This window comes from Elgaria multicarinata, chromosome 3 (assembly GCF_023053635.1).
Source record: "Elgaria multicarinata webbii isolate HBS135686 ecotype San Diego chromosome 3, rElgMul1.1.pri, whole genome shotgun sequence".
NCBI lineage: Eukaryota > Metazoa > Chordata > Lepidosauria > Squamata > Anguidae > Elgaria > Elgaria multicarinata.
Window position 1 is genome coordinate 118,740,453 of NC_086173.1, and position 16,901 is coordinate 118,757,353.

The window sequence follows — 16,901 nt, forward strand, 5'->3', positions numbered from 1 at the left end:
GTTTGTCAATTCAATGAATCTGTGGAGGACTCTAAATCACATTGAATGTGTGTAGTGAGCTTTGGGAATCAGAAGGTAGAGAGCTGTGATAAAGTTATCAGTGCTTAATTTTTAATAATATTGCTACTGGAATAAGGCCTGCCTAGAAGGTATGCGCTAATTCTAGATATGTGGCGACTGATGTTAGTAACAGATATTAGAATAGCCATGCCAGCTTCCTCCTATGTAGTGCCCTGCTAGTTGGATGGGAATGATAGGAGTTGTAATCTGACACATCTGGAGGGAACCACATTGGGGTTATATTGTTATACTGATTGTGTGCTTTCCTTTAAAAATGGGTGTTAGAACTAAAATGGTGGATAGCATAAGAGATATTAAGGCATGAAACTGTCTGCCTGGAGACAGTGGTTAAAGCTACCTGTGATGCTCAGAACTGTTTCACCGAGGGGTTAGGATGTGGTTAAGGTGTGACTCCACCTAAGATGTGTAAAGGAGGGGATATGTGCAAACAGAGGATTGACAAAAGCCTGATGTCAACATCCAAAACTGCAGTGAGCTAATACTTGTGAAGCAATCAAACATGCTATTTTGAAACAGTTGCCTGAGGGTTTTGGGAGGTTGCTTGTTGGTTTGTGAAGAAAGCTACCGTAGAGTCTTATGAACTAGGGGCAAATTGAAATCACGTCCCCATAGCTATTTGTTTGCTGATTAACAACTAACTGTATTGGAAGCACTGTGTGGGAAAATACTGAGATGCAGATCTAACTTGTATTGAAAGTGAGTGTGTCCCTGTGGAGTTCCGATGATCATGAAGTCCTTCTCTGCCTCGTCAGAAAGCACTTGGCCAGACCATAAACAGTGGGGTGATATGTTAAGAGGCATTTTGGGATTCAGTCTTGTCAGCAGGATGCAATGAAGTTGTGCTCTTTTGAAAGGACTCTGTGGGTCATAAAGGATCCTGTAGCTCTGTTCTTATGGAAGCTGAGGCCTGTCAGAGGACTTGCTGCCATTTACTTTTGCTGCAACAATCTACGACTGCTCTTCTGGAATGCATCAGAAAATGCATTCATACCAGTTGGAAGCAATTGCCCCTCAGCGTATGCCCTCCGCACACTTTATAAACTGGTGGATTGTGAAAGTATGTCAATGATTGATCTTTATACCAGATTCGCTGATCCCACTGGGCAGTCTCTCCCACGCCATATTTCTTTTTTTCTTTTCTGGGATGTAAGAGATGCTCAATAGGGTTTACCTGGGGTAGTTGTTGTTGTTTTGATGCTCCTGGCAATGCAAACCTAGGAAACGCCTTGTCTCTCCCCAGTAAATGTAGTATCACAATCTAGCATCTCAGGGCCAAAAGACCTGAGTAAAATGGGAAAATCTTGAATGCTAGCAACTTGGTACATTTTAATGGTTGCCCTTTTTGTTTTGTTTTCTCTGGGCTTATTCAATTTCATGTGGTCCAGAGCAGGGTCCCTTCCCTTTCCTCATTTGTAAGTGCTTTCCAGTTCTCCTGTTGCATTTGAAAAAGTGAGTTGGAAGAAAGAGGTTTGGGTCCATAGTAGCCAGTTTTATCCACCCATCTTTTCATAGGTACTGTTCTCCACTGCCTGTCCCTCTCCTAAGTTAGTTTGAGTCAAGTGACAACTCTAATTGGTGCCTAGTCACAGAACTTTCTTGGAGTGCCAGCTCTTGATTGTGAAACATGTGAAGCAATCATCAGAAAAGAGCATCTCTGAAAGTATGCAGGATTTCACTCCCTCACTGCTTCATGACCGTTACAGCCGATGCCACTGAATCTGGGATTAGGCTCGAGTCCCTGTACCCTTTTTGTATATATCACTTAGGCCTTAGCTAGACCTAAGTTTTATCGTGGGATCATCCCGGGGTCATCCCTGTTCATGTAAATGACACACAGGGGATCCTGGGAGCAGGCAGGGACGACCCCGGGATAAACCTTTGGTCTAGCTAAGGCCTTATTCCATCTCTTCTCTCTCCCTGACATTCTTTAGTCCCTCTCCTTCAAGAGAGAAGGCTCTTCTAATCTCCCACATGCCTTTTAATCTCACTTTAAGCCTTACCAGTCATTCTGCATTCTCTGGCCTGATGACCAGCCTTTTGCTTGGCCTAGTACAAGTTCCTCTGGTGTTGAATGAGAAGCAGCATGTTCTTTGGGCACATCCTTACTCAGTATTTAGCTCCTAGCACTCGCTTGTTGTGGGTCTTCTCCTTTCATGGATTCCCCTGCAAAAGGCAGTGCTCTTCTCAATGTTTTGTGCTGTGATCTGCAGAGCTACGGCCAGTTTGACAGCTCTTGCGTTGAATTAGATGACTCCCATTCTAATCTTTTTTGCTGTGAGTGCTGGCATAGTGGAGGTGCCCTCAGCGGTATTTTTCACTCCCCTCTCCCTGTGTCATTTCCCACCGTGACTTCTGTCTTGCAGCCACTCCAGGCTGACGAGTGTCGGCTCCACATTGAAGAGGTCGAGCTTCTGGCAACGAACAATTAATTCCCCCCTTCCCCTCCACCCCGCCCTTCATCATCTCCGGGAGTACGGGCCCTCCAGGAAGGAACTACAGGAGATTGGCAGTTATTCATCCAGCACCCAGCCACTAGCAGCATGATTGTTTTTGCAAGGGCTGGTTATGTGGGTGGAAAGGAGGGATTCATTTTAATTATGAGCGGTCAAATTCTGTCAACTGTTACTAAAGGCGGCAGCCGCTGCTGGAATTGGTGAGCCTGATCCTGTTCACATGGAAGGAAATGGCAGAGCAAGATAAAATGGGCACTGCTTTATAGACCCCAGTTGCTGCGGAGCATTGCTGCACCTGCCTTTTGGTAAGCAGCACTTGCCTCTGTGCTTTCTAAGAGTGTCTGCACAGTATCTGCCGCAGCAGCTTTTCTCAAGTAGGTTGGAAGCACACCTACAGTGATTAAAGTCCCTTCCTTCTGAAGCTGGGAGATCACACGTGGCCCAAACTTCTGTGAAAGACTCGGCCCCAGAAATAACGAACAAGGAAGCAACCTTGCCATATGCAATAGCAAGTGGAACTACTGCTTCTCTCAGCTCTGTATGGTTGAAAAAGTGATGTGCATGACAAGAGTGCAGGCAGAAAAACAACCACAATAGACTGACCTGCTCCTGTGTCTTTAACAGAAATTTGATATGTAGAAATCAGCAGCTAAAGCCTTTCATGGCTTGTTGGTAAATATTATTTCCTGCTCATTGCTGCAGATCAAACTGCTGATTAAAACGGCAGGGACCAGTTCAGAAGTTGACAACCTATCAGGTTTGGAGAAGCTCATCTGAATTTATTTCCTCTTTGAATATAGCCTCAGTGGTTCCTGGTTCTTTACGGAAGTGGAAGTGACAAAATACCGCCAGGCTTGCTGTTCTTATTGGCTGAGTGCTGTGAATAGAACAAGCAGACCTTAGTTCTCACCCACACAGCTTGTTCTCACGTGGCTTCCAAAATTAAGTCGTTAAAGCAGGACCTGAGAATACGCGGAGGATGCCATCATTCCCCTTCTTGGTACTTCATGCTTATGTTTTGGGGTGGATTGAGGGCAGAGATACATCCTAGTCTTTGGATTGATGTCCTTTCATGAACGTAAGATTAATCCATAGAGCTATTTTAGGCAAACCTTGGTCTGGCTAAATTGCAAGTTGTCTGTGCCTTGTGGGTTTTGGCCAGAGAGGTGTAATGGAAAAACTCCCTAAGCGCAGCGCCCACACAAGCTCTTAACCCTTTCTTTCTTGTTTCTCATTCACTGATTCTTAACCTGACACTTGGAACAAAAAGGCATATCCCATAGATGGTTCCCTTTGCTGCCTCTGTGTGTCGGCGGAAGGGGGGGTTAGTGGTTGTGTTTGAAAGAGAAAATAAGAGGAGATGCTCGTGTGATGTTGGCCAGGGGCCTGCCCTGTCCATTGGGTTCTGTAGACTACTACATTGGGAGCATTCAGTTAGAACAGCAGGAGTTCTGACAGCAGCAAAGAGGAGGGATTCACCCGATCCTTTGCATGAGCAATGCAGCGCTCCTTTCTTGTGTAGTTCCATTTGACTGTAAACAGATGATGTGCTGAGACTTCTCTGTTGCCTTTGGAAATTGTGTGTTCCAGTTCACTTGGTTTTGAGAATCTTTTCCTTGATGTCCCATGATTCTACAGAATTTTGTTTGTTTCTTACTTTAAGAATTGTTATGCACTCGAATCCTTGGTTAGATAGAGGGAGTAACTTTTCCCCACTTCATGCCTAACCTGCTTAACAATTATTTCTTTAAAAAAACACAAGGCTTTTGAATGGTTTGCAGTTCAGATACTATAACAAAAATATATAAGAACACAATTTGTTGAGAGTTCAGGCAGGAGGCAGGAGTGCTTGATTTTGAACTGGTGAGTCCATACTTTGAAAGCAGGAGTTTACTATGGAGAATTCCCCCAACAAGTCAGTTCAGCCCTCTCCTTTCCTCCGGTTACTTCTGGTAGGTGAGCAATTGAGTGGCCTTGGAAATTCCTATTTCTCAACCACAAATTTAAATTGGGATTAATAATATGCTATCTCAAGTACTAGAAAGCGGCTAAAATAGTGGAACAAAAGGAAGTTATTATCTTAGATCAAGGGTGGCGAACTGGATTGTTCCCAGGGGCCAGATTGCTTCCCAGAACCAATCTGGATGACATCTGATTTCTAAGGATATCTTTCCATTGTCCCCTGTACTCAAAGGACATGCTGTATTTGCTTTCACTTTCTAGAAATGTTCTACTTTAGCTCATTGCGTTTACAAAACTCCTGTCTCCTGGGAGGATTCCATCCTCTCAAAATCTTCACATAGGACCTTCTCTTCTGCTGCTCCCCAGACTGTGGAATAGCCTGCCGGAGGGAGACTCGTCAACTTTCCAGTCTTTTAACATTTAAGAAAGCTATAAAGACTCATCTATTCCGGCAGGCCTATTCGGTGGAATTTTAGGATGTTAGGATGTTTTTAGGATGTTTTAATAATGTATACTATGCAACGTGGTGTCCCACCCCTCACACTTTTTTGGTTGCAGTGAGGAGAAGGGAGGGGTGTGTGTGTGGTTGTGTATGTTATGGTTGTGTATGTAAGAAAGAGAAAGAGAGAGAGAGAGAGAGAGAGAGGAAGGAAGGAAGGAAAGAAGGAAGGAAGGAAGGAATAAGTTGGCTGACAAAGGGAGAGGGGGGAGAAATTAGAAAATTCCTACCTATCTCTTCCATCATAAGGGCTGGCAACTTGCTTTTTAAACTGGTTGCTGACACTCTCTGCACTCAGAACTCTTTCCAATATTCAATTCTTGTTGTGTCCAGGAAGAGATGCATTGAAAATATGCAGGGCTGGCTGAAGAGATGAAATGTGTATGAAGTTTGGGCACGGGTGTGTGTGTGTTCTCATTCATCTTAGAATTGGCTGCTCCAGAGGAGGGAACAGCTGGAGAAAGCCTGGCCAGCATCAGGGCCATTTTTTTTTCTGAGTAGTTTCCAGTCCGGCCTCATGAGTGCTGAGCCATGAGACTCTTTAGAAAAGGCTCCTAACCACCAGGTGCTTCCTGTTTTTTAGCAGGACAGAATTTTTGCTGGGTGAGATGCAGCTCCCTGTAGACACCGAACCTGTGACGTAGCAGGATTGAGTGGGCTCTGGCTCAAAAAGCCTGTCAGCAAAATGTGAAGATGTTTGGGGAGAGAGGACATTAGCTCATTAGCTATATTTGCCTAGGCTTCCAAAGATGCACGTTTCGTGTTGGAATGCTGTGTCAGTACTCTTCATGCAACTGGGGCATTCAGGCCAGCACATCTAGCCGGTTTGCCCAGGTCACTCCAAAATGGGTCACCTTGATTCTCAAGGAGGACAAAGAGTTGGTTTTAGGTGGACTGTTCCTTACATGACAGTGAAATGGAACAGGCTGTTGAATCCATCTTGAAAGACGTTAGGGAAACACTCCTTCTTAGAACTTCAGAAATCAAGAGGGTTGAAAACTTGAGGGTGGGGCGGGGACGACCACGATAATTTTCAAACCAAGCTGTTCTGTGCTGGTTTGTTTGGTTTTGTGACTTTGTTCACGTTTACCCAGTGAAGGAAGCAAGTATTGGTGAAAGGCTAATGAGTGCCTATAAAGCTCTTTGTGATGTCGGGTCCTTCTGTAGTTGGAAACAGTTCCAGGAATAGAAAGGCACGCGTGCACGCACACCTCCACACCCCCTTGCTGCTGCTCTCGCCTCGCCTATGAGCTCTGTTCACCGGAATGAGCACTGGGCAAACTGGGCTAAACGTCTGCATCCACCCAGGGGGAAGTGCTGCTCTGCCCCCTGTTGGAGCCTCGAGTGAACGTGCCTGCAAGGTCCTAAGCAGAGTTTCTCATCCTGTAACGGTTTGCTTCAAAACATGTTATTTTCCCTGCTCCCTGTTATTTAAAGCTGGCAGGCCTTTGCCCCTAGGCCCAGGTTCGCTGACCTGGGGATTGCATCAGGCTATTGTTGCAGAAGCCGTACCCTTCTGGGAGGTAGGGCTGTTTTCTTGCCTGGTCCTGTTTATTTTTATTCTCCCCTTGCTCTCTTGTGTTCTGCAGCCTGGCTTTTGGGAAGTCGGGGTGGTCCTCCGAGAGCAGCCTCAATGTTTGTAAGGGATGCTCCGAAGATGCTAGGTGTCTGCTCAACAGCCACTCATTGAAGGGGACCCGGGAGGGTTATTCCATGACTCGGGTGCTAGCTGAGCTCTTGGCCAGGTCAGCGATAAAGCCAGCCTCTCTCTCAGGTGTAGCTGCAGCCTTTCCGTTAGGCATACCCCTTTGCCTCCAGAGATGGGGCTGGTGCTGTGACTGCAAGCTGGTGATTATTGTGGGCTTTGTCCCTGAGGAGTATGGGAGATACCAGTGATCTCTGCTGGGCAGGGCTGGGTGCTGCTGTGAGAAATTCCTCGTGATTGATGATTGGCTTCCTGCAGTCCTGAACGTGATTTCTGTGTGCTAGGACAGGACTGGATTTCTAGGTCAAGCATGCTGAGAGAGCCAGAGGCAGAGCTGTCCTTTGGTTTGCAAGGTTTCACATGCCAGTTTGGGGCTCTGCAGCTCACACGCTTCAGACAGATCTTTGAACAGAGGGGCCTTAAACCTGTTTACCCTCTAACTGGAATGACTAGGTTGAGCTTCTTTATAGTTGTTATTATTGTATGCTGATGAGAGTTGCTAATTTTGTGTCAGCAGAGACACCACATGCCTAGGGTGGCAATGCACATGCTGCAGGCTGACATTTATTGTGGTGTTTGGTCAGTCTTAAGGAGATATAGGAAGCACCCCTCCCAACCACTTTCAGTAGTAAAAGCCCATTATGCATTCCGTCCTATCCCCAAGGAACTCAGGGTGGCATACATGGCCATTTCCTGTCTATTTAGCCCTGTGAAGTAGGCTAGTGGGTCAGGGTTACCTATAAATTTCATGGCTGATCAGGGATTTAAACCCGGTCCAAGTCCAATGTTCTGTCCGCTGCACCACATTGGTTCCCTCTGATGTTCCTGTTTATAATAGCCAAGCTTCTCCTTCCACTGCCGGTGGAATGGTGAAATACCTAGCGAACCACATGTTTGATGCAAAAAAGATTATTCTTTTCCCAGACTTTTTGATGATCCCTGCAACAAGGTTGTCAACCTACATTGCCTTTGTAAACTCCTTGCGTTTCCCTCGCTATGGGCACACATGCTTCTGGTCAAATGACCTGAGAACTTCAGCTGGACTAATAAGCAAACCCAGGCACATGCATATGTTAATCTTACCAGCTGTGCAACATCTGCTATGAGCCATGTTTGCATCAGCTGTTATTTCGATTTTAAAAATGCACTTTGAGGAACAATAAGGAGGAGGAATAACACCCTAATTCTTGCACTGTCCATTCATGTGGACATTATGGGGATAAAGGATGTTCTTCCACTTCACACAGTGCCCCTTTCCATTACAGAACGGTATGGCTATTTGCCCTATAAGATGCAGAGCCAAGAAACACTATATAAAAGTATCTGTTGTGTCTCTGCTTAGCATGATTTCCAATGTGGAGATGGGGACAATTGTGTTAACATTTCTGTTCTTCAAATGTGTGTAAACAGTACAGAAATAAGACAGGCCTTTGTGAACAACCTCTGTAGGAGCACCCAGGAGTGTTTGTTTATAATCAGATGAATGCAGCAGTGCTATTTTAGGAAATTGTGTGCATTTTTTGGTGTTAAATAGTGTTGCTGCTTGTAGGGAGGGTTGTCCAGAATCCATCTGTTCTGAGGTGAGATTCGTCCCACGCTCCCTGAAGTGGGAAAGCTGGTAGCAAGGCCAACTGGGAGTCCATTGGATTCCCAATTCCCCATTCCACCCCCTCACCACCCCCACGCTGCCTTCTCTCCCTCACAACCCAGATCTGCCAGCGGCAAGATTTACTTGGAAATGCGTCCAACTCCTAAGAGCTAGGCTGCAATTTAAAGTTATCGTGGGGGCTCTCTGTTTTAAGTATATTTATGGCCAGAAACTATGGCGGCCATCAAGGGCCATTTCCCCTTTATGACAGCCATAGTTTGTATCCGTAGATATACTAAAAGCAGAGAGCCCCAATGATAAATTTAAATTGCAGCCTGACTCTCAGGAGGAGGATGTGTTTCAGGTAAGTCTCAGTGGTGGCGGCAGCAGTGGTGGGAGTGTGGGGAGGAAGAGCCGACGCAAGGCATGGCTGGTCTTGTGTCGGCTTTCCCGGGTGGGTGGAGGGAAGGGCCCACCACTGCCCCAAATCAGCCTGAGGCACCCTGAACCAGCCCAAGGTGCCCCCGAGGCTTTGGTGCCAGTCTGCCTCAACCTCAGGGTGCCTTGGGCCGACCCAGTACCACTCCGGATTTGGGCTGAGGCAGACTGAATCGGCCCACCTCGGATCTGGGGATTTGCCTGAGACGGTGCACAGCCCTACTTATAATGCTGCAGGATAGGTGTCAGGGTTTGGAACCATGGAAGGGCTTGATGAAGTGTCTTGGTCGGTTGAGCAGGTAGTCTACTATATGATGCCCCTTTGGCAAGGAAGGCAAACACATGAAGGAACTGACTTGACAAAGCAATACTAGAACATTGGAATTCAAGAGCAACAGGCTGGAAGACTCCCATCAGCTAAAGTGGGTTGATGGAAGTGAGAATTTCATAAGCGCAAGAATGTCCAGTTGCAGGTCAGCTGCTAGCATGGTGTATCATCCTGGTATTGATCATACTGCAATTGCTCAGTGTACTCTTGCAAAGCTCTTGTATATTGAATAATATTAGTGGGCTGTACACTGTGTTATAGTATGATTCGTATTATGGTGACGACCATGACGAGCTGAATTTGGAGATGCTGATGCTAGGTATCTTTGCCATTTGGTGCAGTTACAAATGTATTCAGTCTAATGTCCCTGCTGCTTCAAAACCTGTTGTTTTTCCCAACTTTCTCACAGGACTGCCCACAGATCCTTCCATCCACCCAGATATATATCCCTGTGGGTGTGGTGAAGCCCATCACCTTAACAGCCAAAAACCTGCCACAGCCACAGTCTGGCCAGCGCAATTATGAGTGCATCTTCCATATCCCTGGCAACCCGACCCGTGTCACTGCCCTGCGCTTCAACAGCACCAGCATCCAGTGCCAGAACACCTCGGTGAGTCCGCTGCTTATACCTCTCCTCTGAAAAGGCTGCTTTGGGGGTAAAATAGGAGGGACCCTCTGTTTGCATCTGATACACACATGGCAGAAATTCACATGCTATTTTCTCAGCATGTAAGACTTTCATTCTGGACCTTTCCTCCCATCCTGCAGCTCCTGTAGTGAAAGGACATCCCCGTCATTCTGGTTGTTCCTTGCTACTTCTGTGCTTTATTTTTAAAAAGTCTGTTCATGGGGCTCAAGTGGCCTTGGACGGAGTCCTGATTCTTTCCCTGCCATTGTGTTTATCCACTTTCCTATTTTTCTGTTTCTCTTTCCCTTCAATGGTGTGAAATTGTTCTGTGCAGGATCAACATCCCCTCCTTCCTCCACTGCTCTGCCAAAGCTGCCCAAGGGGATTCTGATGTGTTTTATGAGCATTTCCAAAGAAATTTCCTTATGAAAGCCAGAGAAACCTGCCTAAGCTTGAGCCAGCTTTGCTGGTGTCCCAAAGGAACTCTCTCATCCTGCTCTCTAACCTGCCTGCACTTGGACTGATCCAACTGTAGTTAGTTCTTATTTACATCCAGCATTGTACACCTTCCCACATGCTCACACATGCATAGCCACACTTCTCCAGATTGTATTCCAACAGTTTCTGCTCATTTGCCGATTCTATCCAACTCATGCTACCCGTTTCTTTCATGGATTGGTGTGATACCTTCTCTGGCATGCAGAGTGTGGTTACTATTGGCCTTCATTCCTGAATCCTGGGATCCTCCTGGGATCCTCCCTGAGGCACTGGACCTAGTGTTTCAGCTAGTCAACCTGCAGTAGTTTGACTAGCAGTGGTGGGGCAGGGTTATCCTTGTTGGTATCTTTTGTCTACACTGCTCTGCCTTGTCTTCTGCAACCCACCATGATGTCATGTGAGATCACTGATGTGGCCTGGCTATAATGAAAAACCCTCTCCCTTCTCAATACAGGGGCTATGATAAAGTGGAAGTGGTACGAACTGGGAAAGAAGTTATGCTTTCCCAGTTAGTACCACTACCACTTTATCGTAGCACCTGTATTGAGAAGGGAGAGGGTTTTTCATTACAGCCAGGCCACATCTATGAGCTCACATGATACCTTCTGGAAGTTCCACATGCCAGTTCCTCATGAATTATCTGCATTGCGCTCTAACCTTAAAGGCTGGCAGGTCTAAAGTCTTAATCGTCCTTTCATCTACAGAGGCCTGCCATTGCTTGGCTGACCTGCTGGGCTGGCTTCCAACCTCCACTCATTTACATGAGAGCAGCCACTCTTCTTCCTGGGTCTGATTTAATCCTTTTTAAATATTTCTTTTTTTTGTCGCTTGCTCTGTAAAAATTCATTTACATCCTGGTGTGAGCACTGTCCCCTACTCTTCTGCCCTTAAGCAAATGAGTGACATTGCAAAGTTATGGAAGAGCTAATGTTTGCTTGAAATAAAATGGTTTTCCCTCCCGTTGCTGCCTGTGTCCTCTCGGCTGTCTCGGCATAAATTAAGGTTGAGAGATCTGGGAAAGCACCATTTCCCCCTTTTGCTCTGGCAACAATGTGTTGCATGTACAGGGGAGAGAGTTCTCGAGCTGGAGGGTTCTTAATCTGAGAGTTGTGCATAGTGTTTAAATAAATATTTTAAATACATAACTAGTGTTTTGGAGCAGTTGCTAAGACTAAACTGATTTTTTTAAAAAAATATGAATATAGCTGTTCAGCTTGGGTGGCAACTATACTCTTTTTCTTACATAAATGGAGCAGACTGGATGGTAGCTTAGTAAGTGTGCCATTTCCATTGGCCTGTTTACTTCAAGACATTGAATAAAAGTTATTTCATTGAATAAAAGTTATTCAATGTGAGAGTGTGTGTAGGATGGAGAAACAAGAACCTTTGCAGTTCTGGAGGTCAAGATTTTGTATGCCTTTTTGTTTTGTCTTTGTTTTTGATGTAAATCGTACCCTGGAAGCTTGGACAAAGCAGCAAGGATAGGAAATGCTAAAGAGCACAATCCTGTGCATGTTTAGACTGGCTGGGCTATGTTAGGAGATGTAAAACATTTCTCTTATCATGGATTGGATTGCATTCTAAAAGAATGAATGCTAAACTGAAAGCAGCAGAGAGTGAACAAAACATCCTCAGAATAGTAAAGAAAACCAAAACTAAAAATGAAGAAATGGTGATGGTATAGATTCAAGAGAAAAGATAATAAATAACGTTGCTTTCATCAGCTAATAGATTCTGGAAATAGATGGGGGTTAAACTCCTTACCAGTTGTATTTGGAAGACAATTAGAAGCAGAGGAGAAGTTAGAAGCAGAGATTCTGCTGTCATTAGATGTCATTAGAAGCAGGAAAGTTAGAAATTAATTTCCTTACATTATATTGTGTGACATCGGACTCTTAGATCTCTACAATTCCCCTTTGATGCTTCACTCACAGTTCTTCTTTCTCCACTTATATAGACAATATATAAATTACGTCTGAAGAAACTATGCAGGATGTCTTAGGAATGCTTAAGCTATGGCCTAAGAAAGACAAGGTACAAGACTAATGTAGGCTACACTGACAGCCCTGTCTTAATAAATGACTGTAATTGAAATGAAGGAAATATCTATAATGCATGGAAGTGGAGGATGAGTGTGAGAGAGAAGACTTTTCGCCCCACCCCTGCTTTTAAGGACATATTGTCACTTGCCCAGTAACAAGGGGTCTTCGCCAGCTTGGAGATGATTCTTCAGAGGTCAACTGAACAGTCATTCCACAGCAGGAGGCCAGTTACCCAAAATGCCTGCTCAAGGATTGGAGTGTTGTTACTGAAACATATAAGCAGCCTAATCACATCCTCCTTCCAGCACTTGAAATGGGGTTGATTAGGAAGATGGGGTGGGGTGGGGGAAACGGAAGGAGGGGAGATGCTACTAGGTAGCGCCAGTGCTTCAGAAGACCCGTTTTTATCAGCTTCAGGAGAAAGCAAATGGGAAGGAAGGGGAACGCTGGCCGATTTCAAGCATCTGCTAAAATCACTTATTTCACATTAGTTGCTGTTTTCTAGGGGAGACTCAGACATGAGCCCATGATATGTTTCACACACAAAGAAAAGAAAAGATCCTGCCCTTCAGAAATATTCTCTCAGTGTGCAGTTAACAATCAGTAAAAACAAAACAGCACATCGTAACATGATTAAAACAGTGGAGGTAGTAAAAGCATGCAAGTATCACAGGAACAGAGTCAAATAAAATTCAGGATATGTTTTAAAAGGCCTGAAAAAAATAAAACGGGGGTTGCCTGGCGCTTGAAGGACCTAAGACTATGCCAATGAAACTATTTCAAAACTGCCAAGATGTGTTTCCTAGGGCTGGACGTAGTTAGTAGCCTAGCAACTGCTTTATAAAGTAAATGAAGTTTCAAAGAAAGCTCCAAGGGAAGCCCAAAATAGAATGTACTGCTATATGTAGTTGTTGTTTTTGACTTGCAAGTGTGGCCATATTAAATACGCTGAGATTGGGACCAGGATTGGGACCTCAAGGATACCATGACTAAAAGGACCCTGCTCCATACATTCACCAGGTCATTGCTAAAACACTAATGATTTGGGATGGAGCCAGAACACATGACCTAGAGCCAGGGGTAGGCCAATCGCCACTACCAAGCCTAATATGTTCCATGTGATCCACACCCCTTGCTGCCACTGCTATACTAGGTTTCCCCCCTCCCCCCATCAAAATTTTGCAGTGCAGTAGCAGCAAAAGGCAGTGGTTTTCCTTTAATACAAGTCACTCACCTTGTTGAGAAGCAAGATCTTGCTCCTGGATGCAGTTCTGCTTCCTAAGAAGTTGCACACTCCCTGCATAACTTGTTGGAAAATGGCAACTTTTTGCCACCGCAGCAGCAAATTTGGAAATGGTAGGGGGACAGTGGGGCTCACAAACACAGCCAGGGGAGCTGGATGCAGCCCATGGGCTATGTGTTGACCATCTCTGCTTTAGTGTCCAGACTCGATTTTCAAGAGTTTTGTTCCCTGAACCACAAATATATATTTATGGTGTGTGTCTATGTGAGGCATGTGTGTGTGTGTGTGTGTGTGTGTGTGTGTGTGAGAGAGAGAGAGAGAGAGAGAATTTTACCACCTGAAAATTGATTTTAAATATGCTCCATCAACACCCATCCCAGGCCATTACAATTTTGTGATGTTACTTATCCAATTTCTACTGCATCATTTTTTATTTGAATTTTGAGGATGCCGCCGCCGCCACCGCTGCTGCTGCTCCTCCTCCTCCTCCTCCTCCTCCTCCTCCTCCTCCTCCTTCTTCTTCATAGAAACCATAAAAGATAAAAAGAAAGTATACTGATCTGTCCACCAACCTGTGGCTAATGCAGTATTCCCTCTCCCTTCACCCCAAGATCCTAACTTTAAGCTAGATATGATTACAACTAAACCTCTTCACTCCTTCTTTCTTGAAATCTTTACTTATCCCATTTCCGTCATCCTTTTGAAATGATGAATCACAGGCTAAATCCTATTGGTATTGAGCATCCTCCATGCCATTATTTTTGCTAGAACATGAGCACCCAGGGTCAGGGCCTTCTTCTCCAAATCTCTTTTTTAAACCTTCCCATTTCGCTTTAGCACACAATTGAGCTTAGCTCACTCTAAAGAGATTTGGAATGCTGTGTACTGAAGGACACTGTTTAACAATAAACACCATGGTTGAACAGTGGCAGAAGCGCTGGCTTAATGGGTCTTGAAGGTTGTATCTGAAATGCAGCCTGCGGGAGAGGAATCCTGTATCTATAGCAACACGAAGCCTGAAAGGGAAAATATATTCTCATCTATAAGTGGGAGACTGGATCGGGCTTAGACGGACATCACAGAACTCAAATCCTGTCCATGCTGTTACTGCTTGATTGATAAGAAGATGCTAAAGAAATACCGTGGAACATTTCCAGAACAGATCTGTACACTTTTCCAGTGGCTTGCAATTCTGTAGATTTTGCTTGAAGGGATGACCTGTAGCCATTTGGTGTAAGGACCAGCAGAGTCACCCATAGTCTACTGTACTATTTATATGAAAAGAGCACTGAGATGCTGCTATAGAAAAATATATCAATGCAAGCAGCCAGAGGCCTTGAAAGAAGAATGCAGCCTTCACAAAACTAATTGGTGTCAAACGTAGGACTAGAATCCAAATCCAGGGGTAAAGCCCAAGACATGTTAGTGCACTATGAGCCAATTCACACAGTCACACACGTACCCATGATTGTGTGCTGAAACGGCCACAGGTATTCCCGTGATTGTGGTTGCTGGAAAAACTGCAGCCATGATTGTAGAAGGGAGTGCTGAATGTCTAATGCTAATGTTTCCCCATGCAACTGCATCGCCATGACTGCTCGCATGTAGGATATGTGGACGTGTGATGTAATGGCTAAAGTGTTGGACTGGGAGGAAAAAAGGCGGGATATCAATGCAATAATAATAATAATAAAAGACTGTGGGAACTGGCCCTAAGCCCTGCAAAAACTAATGGAACTTGAGAATGCAATTAAGTGCTAATGATACATAAATCTCAAGAATTTCATGACAGGGCTCCATCTTTCCCAATTTTTGGCAGAAGATCCTACCAGTGCGGCTGCAGTGTACCCGCAGTCCAATTTCTGTTTATGCTGTTTCTTTTTTTTTGATTGACAGAGACCCAGATTTGGCCTGGACTTTTAACAAAATATCTTAACACGTGTAGAAAACAAAAATAATCTGTTGTTGTTGTTAAATTTAATTAGGGTTTTTCAGTTGCTTAACATATTAATGTTCTGCACCTTAAAGTCCTTTTTTGTTTGGTTTAATTGTTATTTTCTTTATAGCTATTGACATAGTAAATTTCAGTGGCATCAATATTTAAACTGAATTTTTACAACTTCACCATTCTAGAACACTCTTTCCAATTCAAGAATCTGTTCACACCTCCAAGGGACACAAGCATTCTTAACATTTAAAGGCAGCTAGCCAGGCAGATTTGAAGCCTTCGCATTCACACTTTTCCAGTTGTCCCCCCCCTCTATTGTCTGCTTTCTTCAGTCCATCTGGTTTGATTGTATTGCTTCATTCTTTGCAAAGTCTGGTAACTTTGCAAAGTGACATATAACTTAGAAAACAACCCTATGTTTCTACTTTATTCATGTGACTATACGGAGTGCGATGCAGTCCTTTGAGTCAGGAGACTATTTCATACGATGTATAGTTCACTTATGGAATTCTCTACCACAAGATGGGGTGGTGGTGTCACTAGTTTAAATGGGAATAGATAAAAGGAAGGACTTCTTCATACAGAGCATAATTAAACTATGAAATTTGCTACTGCAAGACGTAGTGATGTCCACCAACTTGGATGGCTTTAAAAGGGGCTTAGACAAATTCATGGAGGATAAGGCTACTAGTCCTGATGGTTATATGTCAGTTCCAATATTTATTTATTTATTACATTTTTATACCGCCCAATAGCCGAAGCTCTCTGGGCGGTTCACAAAAATTAAAACCATAATAAAACAACCAACAGGTTAAAAGCACAAATACAAAATACAGTATAAAAAGCACAACCAGGATAAAACCACGCAGCAAAATTGATACAAGATTAAAATACAGAGTTAGAACAGTAAAATTTAAATTTAAGTTCAAATTAAGTGTTAAAATACTGAGAGAATAAAAAGGTCTTCAGTTGGCGATGAAAAGAGTACAGTGTAGGCACCAGGCGGACCTCTCTGGGGAGCTCGTTCCACAACTGGGGTGCCACAGCCGAGAAAGCCCTCCTCCTAGTAGCCACCTGCCTCACTTCCTTTGGCAGGGGATCACGGAGAAGGGCCTCTCTAGATGATCTTAAGGTCCGGGCAGGTACATATGGGAGGAGGTGTTCCTTCAAATAACCTGGCCCCAAACCGTTTAGGGCTTTAAATGTCAATACCAGCACTTTGAGTCGGGCCCGGACATGGACTGGCAGCAAATGAAAGGACTGGTGTAAAAGGTGTAAAAGGACTGGCGTAATGTGATCTCGCTGGCCAGTCCCTGTTAGTAAACAGGCTGCCCTGTTTTGTACCAGCTGAAGCTTCCGGACCGTTTTCAAAGGCAGCCCCACGTATAACGCATCGCAGTAATCCAAACGAGAGGTTATCAGAGCATGGAAAACTGTAGCTAGCCTATCTCTGTCCAGATAAGGGCATAGTTGGTATATCAACCTAAG

General features: G+C 44.5%; 1 protein-coding gene across 2 annotated transcripts in view; it reads left to right on the forward strand.

Annotated features, from left to right (window-relative positions):
• Positions 1–16,901, forward strand: part of PLXNA1 (plexin A1) — a 340,506-nt gene that overhangs the window by 218,141 nt on the left and 105,464 nt on the right. For both annotated transcript variants that reach the window (XM_063121369.1, XM_063121370.1), the window contains exon 10: positions 9,464–9,664. In XM_063121369.1, coding sequence (XP_062977439.1) covers positions 9,464–9,664 — 201 coding nt within the window. The remainder of the gene's footprint in view (positions 1–9,463; positions 9,665–16,901) is intronic.